This window comes from Scheffersomyces coipomensis (genome assembly GCF_036884675.1).
Source record: "Scheffersomyces coipomensis strain NRRL Y-17651 chromosome Unknown DFJ63scaffold_20, whole genome shotgun sequence".
In the NCBI taxonomy this organism is placed as follows: Eukaryota; Fungi; Ascomycota; class Pichiomycetes; order Serinales; family Debaryomycetaceae; genus Scheffersomyces; species Scheffersomyces coipomensis.
Window position 1 is genome coordinate 1 of NW_027042911.1, and position 8,823 is coordinate 8,823.

Genomic DNA, 8,823 nt, shown 5'->3' on the forward strand with positions numbered 1-8,823 from the left:
TAGATATAAACTTATATCTGATGGCCCAGCCAAAGGCTGGGCGATAGCCCCCCCCTTTAGGGGGGGGGCCATTTCATATCTATCCCGGTTAGCTTGCTAACCGGGTAAAGTTATATATCTATTAGGTTATATTATAGATACCGGGCATGTTAAGGAGGATTTCAATAAAATAAATTATATATCTGTTTTCATATCTAACCCGGTCAACGTAGTTGACCGGGTATTCTTGTCGATTTAGGTCATGTATTTAGTTTTCCGGGTATAGATGATATATCTATTTAGGTCATATTAATGATTTTATGCCTAACTTAACCCGGTCAACATTGTTGACCGGGTTATATTGTGGATTTAGGACATATATTTGAAATCGGGCATAGATAAAATATCTATTTGATTACTTATTTGATCTATTTTATATCTCTTTTACTTATTGATATCTATCCCGGTCAACAAAGTTGACCGGGATTTCGTGTGGGCTGGGTCATAATATTGAAACCGGGCATAGATAAAATATCAATTCATGTCATATTCTTCAAGGCATACTTAACCTATTAGATATACTTATATTCACCAAGGCATACCCGAATCGATACTCTCTACTTATAAAAGATATATCAAGGTTGGTCAGGATAAGAGTGATCTGATTAACTTTTATGTATATAAAAGTTGATCACCGCCATCTTGACCTCCTCATACATTTGACCTGTCTTAAAAGATAAATTAATATTTAATCTAATTAAACATATAAATGAATTAATAATAAAATTTTATTTTTTATGATAGCAGTTATTACAACATTATTAACATTTTATTTAAGTAAGAATAATATTATTACTTTACTTATAGCTATTGAAATTTTATTATTAACAATAACTATTAAAATTATTTATATCGGTGGTGTATATGATGATATACAATCAACTATATATGCTTTATTAATTATAATACTTGCCGGTGCTGAATCAGCAATAGGTTTAAGTTTATTAGTATCGTATTACAGATTAAGAGGGAAAATAACTAATATATTATAATGTCTTGATTAGTTTACTTTTATGAAGAGTCAATATCTATAACTTTAGGTACTTGATTTACAGTCGGAGATATCCAAATTAATTATGGTATATTATTAGATCCACTTTCATTAACTGTTATGGTACCTGTCGGTATTGTTACTTTATCTGTATTATTATATGCTTTAGATTATATGAGTCATGACCCTAATCGTAATCGTTTCTATATTATTTTAAGTGTTTTTGCTATATTTATGACTGTTTTAGTTATAAGTGATAACTATATTGTAATGTTTATAGGTTGAGAGTTTGTTGGTATAGTATCTTATTTATTAATATCATTCTGAAATACACGTATTGCAGCGATGAAGTCAGCTTTATCAGCTATATTATTAAATCGTATGGGAGATACATTATTTGTAATCTTTTTAGGATGTACATTAATATGATATCGTGCAGTTGATTTTGAAACAGTTGAATTACTATCACCACATTTTGATACTTTTAGATTATCAATATTAAGTTTATTATTATTAGGAGCAGCAACCGCTAAGAGTGCTCAACTAGGTTTACACGCATGATTATTGTCTGCAATGGAGGGATGAAATAGGCGCAAATTAAGAGGTTCCTCATAAAAATTCACCAATTGCTGGAAGATTAAATAAGAGGGTATACTATGCCCCGACGACTATTAGTCGTCGGGGCAAGTGATAATTACCTTTTAGACTTTATTTATCAGCAGGTTATATATCTATAACTTCAGAGACTAAATGTGAAATCAATATATATATATTGAATGAAATAGTCCATATTAGCCTACTCCAGTTAGTGCTCTTTTACATGCTGCAACTATGGTATGTAGTGGGGTCTTCGTTTTAGTTAGATCTCATTACATTTTAGAATATACACCTTCTGTATTATTAGTAATCTTATGATTAAGTGGTTTAACTACTCTTGTGAGTGGTTTAATTGCTATAGTATCTAATGATATTAAAAAAGTAATTGCTTTATCTACTATGTCACAATTAGCTATAATGATGTTAGCTATCGGTTCAAACTCATACGATTTAGCTATCTATCATTTATATTGTCATGCATTCTTTAAAGCTTTATTATTTATGTCTGCTGGTTCTATCATACATAGTTTTATGTCTGAAACTCAAGATTTACGTAAATATGGAGGTCTGTTAAATTACTTACCATTTAGTTATACTACAATATTAATAGCTTCATTATCATTAATGGCTATACCAGGATTAACCGGATATTATTCTAAAGATATAATCATTGAATCATTATATGGAACTTATTCTGTAAGTGGATATATTATGTATTATATTGCTACATCATCAGCAGTACTTACATCAATATATTCATTAAGATTATTATATTTAACTTTCTATAATAATCCACGTAGCAATAAATTAACTTATAATAATATACATGAAAGTACATTCATGGCGATACCGATGAGTATTTTAACTATTTATAGTATCTTCTTAGGTTATGGTAGAGATAATGTAACATTTCATTTAGTAATGGGATTACCACATACTAATAACTTTATTGAGACTGAATATACTTTACCATTTATAATTAAATTGTTACCATTAATATTAGGACTAACTTTATCAATAAGTTTAGTTTATATTTATGAATTTACTTATAAAATTAATAAATCACCGGTGTACAATTACTTCAACCAACGTATCTATTTTGATCAAATATTAAATAATATAATCATTAGAAATATGTTAAAATTAGGTGGATTAATTAATGTATATATCGATAATGGTTTATTAAGAGTATTAGGAAGTACTGGTATTAGTAGATTATTAATTAATGTTCCGATTATAATAATTATTAATATTATATATTTATTCATAGTTTGTGTCTATAAAAGAGTCTATAATGAATCTATTTATAAACATGTGTATTAGATATAAATCAAATGATGTATTTTATCTATGCCCGGAAAACTAAGTACATGTCCTATGTCGACAATAATAAGTATATAAAAAGACTAGATATGTAAAATTTTAAGAAAATATGAGTCATAGATAAATACCCGGCCAGCTTTTGCTGGCCGGGTTAAGTGCGTATTAGATAAGTTTAATTTTTATATAAAGGTTAGGTTATATATTTCATACCTATTTATAATTGTTTCACGTGTAGCAATGACTTATAAACTATCTATTGGTTTATAAATTTAAATCCCATTTTGAGATATTTTTACCTCTTCAGGTCATAAAACTCATAAGGTCATATAGATATATATTTTTTTATATATTTTAATTATAATGATATAAGCCCTCTGGAGGGGGGCTTCGCTAGGTTCGTGTAATTTATTGAATACAAATACTTAAATATTTGATATATCTCTATTTAATATAATTTTATAAATTCTGGATCATGTGGCTTTAACTAGTATATAGTCTGCTCCCCCTTGGGGTAAGGGGGACAAATCTTATTTATATATAAATATATATGGTAGGGGGTTCTAATATTTAAATCAGGCTATTTGAATCTATGATTCCATTAAACACTCCATCGTCTATAATGAATACAGATATTATCATGTCAACTTATTTTTCGTCCACGGGTATTTACATAGTAAATATCCCATATACTTATCAATTACAGTTATATGCTTTTATTCCTTTTAGGTTCCAAGATGATAAATCATCTTAAATATAAGGTTCATCAACCCCCTAATTTAGTTTATGAATGGCCCACCCGGAGGGTGGGCGATAGCCCCACCAGAGGTGGGGCCATTCTATGTCATTATCATCCCCCAGTTACCTTGGGGGAGCAAATCCCCTCATAACATTTTTAGGCTATCAGATCCAAATATTCATTAATCCCATAAAATATGGGGGGGCCCTATTTATATGTTTTTTTCTTTTAAATAATAATAAATAATTAAAGTTTTTATTATTTTACATAATTACATAACCCGATTCCTTTTATCATAAAGCCTTAAAAATAACCCTCTTCGGGTAATCAATTTGTATAGTAATTGAACCACGTGTAGGAATGACTTATAAACACCCCTTTGGTGGGGTCATGAGAATTTCTTCAAAGGTATTTACTTTGTAAATACCTTATTTTAAGTATAGATTAACACGAGCCTGTTATGAAGAAATAACATATCAATTTGATATGTATTCTTTTAAGGAATAATGAAATTATTCCGTGATTAAGTCCACCTTTCAGGAGACTAAAATAAATAGTTATATAAAATATCAATAAAAGTAAATAATCGATAGCCCGAAATCAGCAAATTGCTGATGTCGGGCAGTTTATATATTTATGATTTAGATTTATATGGATTTATCAACCCCCTTTGTATATATTTTAAATACTTAAATAATCATCCCCCAGTTACCTTTTCCCTTATCGGTATCAGGTTATCCCCCAGCAAAGCTGGGGGCTTATCTTGGGGGAGCAGACATATCCCAAGTCGTCAGGCCTTCTGATCCATGTATTAAATAATAAAAGTTATGTAACCCAAATACGCTTAGCGTATTTGGGTCTATTTTACACTTATTTAGATGTATGACCTAGTCTAATATTTAAATAAAAGTCTAATAGCTCGAATACCTCAATTTGAGGTATTCGAGCTTATGTATAAGTATATTTATTTAACTACTATTATTACTAGATAATAAAACAAATAAATACATACTTATCAGATCCAGGTAATTAAATTAAACTGATATAGTTTCCTCCCCCCTTGAATCCAAGGGGGGGTAATTAATGATGGTACTTTCAATATTTATATTGGGGGGATTGATCTAACGATAAACTTATTAGGAACCTTCGGTTCCCTAAAGCAAAGTGTATACTAAATGGCCCACCTTTGGGGGGGTCATGTTATTGCTTTTAAGGTATTTACTTTGTAAATACCTATATTTTATATATGCGATATCTACATGTTTGTATTAATGACATATTTGACCTTATGACTTATTTGTCCGATAAGAGAAAGAAATGAGATAACCCACTCTACGTGTGGGTTTAGATATAGAGTGACTACGCCACTCTTTGAATAGATAAGTAAAGATATGAAATATATATAAATAAGATAAGTACATAGTTAATATATATGACATAATGAAATACTTGACCGGTTATTAAGATTAAAATGTAGGTATATCAATCGGTGACCAACCTTTGTTACGTTACACTTCGTTCACTACGTTCACTATGTTCCACTTCTTAAAGGTTAATCAGATCACACTCAGATATACCATTGATATTTATTGTATGATATATATATATCTATTAGTTATTTAACTTTATAAATGATATATCAATAATGAAGTATAATAAAGATAAGGAAATGTAACCCGGCCAGCCTGCAGGCCGGGTAGAGAGTATCTATTATTTAGTCTATTCTACTTTAAAAGATATGAGATATATAATATTTTGAAATACTAAATAGAATCACGTATATATCCCGGTCTGCCAGCAGACCGGGATTAAGTATCTATTGTTTAAATTACTAAAATAGATTAGATAATCTATATGTTAAATGATATATAAAGATTGAAATAATATCACCCCCCCTGCGGGGGGATATAGCCCGCCCTTCGGCGTGCCATAAACTAATAGATATATAACCCGGTTAGTTTACTAACCGGGTAGAGAATATCAAATGGTTAGATATATAAATAAACTATAAAAAGATAGAAATATCACCAGTTATTAAATATTTAATAACTGGTGATTAAGTATGAAAAGGATTAAGTAGAATAAAGAATAGATACTTAATCCCCGATGACTAAGTCATCGGGGATACATTATGGAAATAAAGATAAAAATATATTTTTTTAATACCAAATTGAAGACTATTTATTAACCCACTATTAGTAAACTAATAGTGGGTAAAAGAGAATAAATGATATATAAGATAAAATATAAAATAAATGAATCAATAATAGAACCCCGACGACTAAGTCGTCGGGGTATACATACGTGAAGAATTAGATATCATATATTTATTGAATCTAAGACTATACCCGGCCAGCCTGCTGGCCGGGGATTAAATACCAAAAGGATTAAAATAAATCATAAAATAGATATCATATCATGTGTGTTATGTCTTCACCGACGACTACGTCGTCGGGACTACATCATCAATAAGATAAAGAAACTCAAAACATATATCTTCTTTAATGATATTTAACCGGCCTGCCTGCAGGCCGGGATGAAATATCTCATTAACTATGTATGTCAATAGATATATCATTAATGGCCCGCCCGTTGGGCGGGCGATATCCTCCCCCGCAGGGGGGAGGACATTAAATATATATTTCTAAAGTAGATAAAAAGATGAAGTATTAATAACCCGAGATTAACAAATAGTAAATCTCGGGTTTAAGGTCAAGTAGTTAAAAAAGTCAAGAAACAATAACCATATCCCCGCCGGCTTTGTCGGCGGGTTATACATATCAAACCTTTAGTATGAAGTCAGAATTTATATATCAAATCAAGTACAGCTAACGTTTTAGCCGACGACTACGTCGTCGGGACTAAATAACCAACTAGGTAAAATATATAATAACATATATATGAAATCTGATATACCCGAGATTAACAAATTGTTAATCTCGGGTGATAAGTTAAGTAGTTAAATACGTAAAATATCTTATCCATATTACTACTCCGACGACAAAGTCGTCGGGACTAAATACTCAAAGAGGTCAAGTAGTTAAATATGTAAAATATCTTATTACTCAAAGAGGTCAAGTAGTTAAATATGTCATCTATCTTATCCATACTAATAATTAGCCCAGGTTTTGCTATTAGCTAATCCTGGGCTTCAGAGTACATATCAAAATTTTTATATCTCTAAAATAAGTATATATCATATTTACTTATATATCAAAAATATAAATAAATTTTAAAAATAAATCATCAATTATAAAAAGGTATATATACCAAAACATTAACCTGAAGTCATATTTTTATATATCGTATTAAGTACAGCTAACGTTTTAGCCGACGACGTAGTCGTCGGGACTAAATTATGAATAAACTTAAGTATATAAAAATTGATATATCAATATAGTCATATATTACCCCGATCAGCAATGCTGATCGGGGATTAAGTAGTTAGAGAAACAAAGTATTATAATCCATATTATCTCCCCGCCGACTACGTCGGCGGGTTATACATATCGTAGTAATTTATCTAGTCGATATGTCAAATACCTAATCAAGTACAACTATTTCTTATCCGACGACATAGTCGTCGGGACTACATCATCGAAGAGGTCAAGTAGTTAAATATGTCAAATATCTTATTCATACTAATCATTAGCCCAGGATTCGCAACTTGCGAATCATGGGCTTTAGAATACATATCTAGTACATATATATATAGATCAATATATATCATATTTACTTCCCCGCCGACGTAGTTGGCGGGGTTATACGTATCGAAGTAATTATATGAAGTCAATTTTTATATATCGTATTAAGTACAGCTATCCTCTTACCCGACGACATAGTCGTCGGGAATAGCATACCTAAAACATATATTTTAAAATCTCATGATTATCATATCTATTTATAAAGTTATATATCATAAAAATAAGTGATTTAATCTTGTCTTAAAAAATATTTTAAATATCCATATTTTGAAAATATAAATAGGATATATACCAAATCAAAGAAAAAAAAAATATCAAAATAATTAAAATAGTAGTATTTAAGGCCCTACCGGGCGGGGCTATTAATCATCTCATTTATATACCTAAATAAGATAATATTTAAAAGGGATATTTACATAGTAAATACCCGTAGAATAAACTACCGCTTTCAATTATTTTTACTTATCGGAATCATAGATTCAAATCATCCTTTCATTTGTTGATCCCCCTGCACTTAAATATCTATATTTATATATTATATTAGTCCACCTTATCCCAAGGGGGTAGATAATTATCTTAGAGTTTACAGCCTTAATGATCCGGGATTACCATATCCAAATTATGTTATATATCATTATCACTCTCCCTTATAATATATTTAAATTATCTTTCCCATTTATCTATATTTCAATTACCTTCCCCTTTTTATCTTTAAATCTATATTCTTTCTTTGTTTCTCATAGGTGAAGTAATGTCATTATTGATATAATATATTTTTTAATATGCAATTAGCATTAGCAGCTAAATACATCGGTGCCTCTATCGCCACTTTAGGATTAGGAGGTGCAGCTATCGGTATCGCTTTAGTTTTCGTAGCTTTAATTAACGGAACTTCAAGAAACCCATCACTTAGAGCCACTTTATTCCCACAAGCCATTTTAGGATTTGCTTTAGCCGAAGCCTGTGGCCTGTTTTGTCTAATGATATCATTCCTTTTATTATACGGAGTTTAAGACAAAATTTGATTTATTCATAGAAAAAGAAATAAATATTTTAGATCTACAAAATGAAAATTGATTAGGTACTTAATCCCCGGCCTGCTTAGCTGGCCGGGGTATGATTTAATATCACATTTGTCCTTACCTGATTTATGTCTTATTTTATCATATCTTTATATGTAGGTCAATTATCGGTGACCAATCTTTATCAAAATAAAGATTAGCCAGGTCACTCTCACATTGACCAATGATAGATTATCTATACAAATATAAATTTAATAGATACTTCCATACCCGGTAAGCAATGCTTACCGGGTTTAGATATCAATATCCATATATGTCTTTATTAACTTTATGTCATTATAGACTTTATACTTATCCAACCTACAAAGTAGGTGAAATAAATCTATTTATATATATCTATATCATTTATCT

General features: G+C 30.0%; 3 protein-coding genes across 3 annotated transcripts; all 3 read left to right on the forward strand. All coding sequences in view use genetic code 12, as the record gives it.

Moving 5' to 3' along the window:
- Positions 1-776: 776 nt before the first annotated feature.
- On the forward strand, positions 777-1,036 carry DFJ63DRAFT_338450 (NADH dehydrogenase subunit 4L; the record flags this gene model as incomplete). Its single annotated transcript, XM_064908671.1, has 1 exon — positions 777-1,036. The coding sequence occupies one exon, from the start codon at positions 777-779 to the stop codon at positions 1,029-1,031; it is 255 nt and encodes an 84-aa protein (XP_064759202.1). The 3' UTR covers positions 1,032-1,036.
- Positions 1,037-1,987: 951 nt separating this feature from the next.
- DFJ63DRAFT_338453 (various chains-domain-containing protein) lies at positions 1,988-2,950 on the forward strand (the record flags this gene model as incomplete). The annotated part of the gene is made up of 1 exon (XM_064908672.1): positions 1,988-2,950. The coding sequence occupies exon 1, from the start codon at positions 2,027-2,029 to the stop codon at positions 2,948-2,950; it is 924 nt and encodes a 307-aa protein (XP_064759203.1). The 5' UTR covers positions 1,988-2,026.
- Positions 2,951-8,153: 5,203 nt separating this feature from the next.
- Positions 8,154-8,612, forward strand: DFJ63DRAFT_344404 (ATP synthase subunit C family protein; the record flags this gene model as incomplete). Its single annotated transcript, XM_064908777.1, has 2 exons — positions 8,154-8,353; positions 8,572-8,612. Exons 1-2 carry the CDS (start codon positions 8,173-8,175, stop codon positions 8,610-8,612), a joined length of 222 nt encoding a protein of 73 aa, XP_064759204.1. The 5' UTR covers positions 8,154-8,172.
- Between the last annotated feature and the right edge of the window lie 211 nt (positions 8,613-8,823).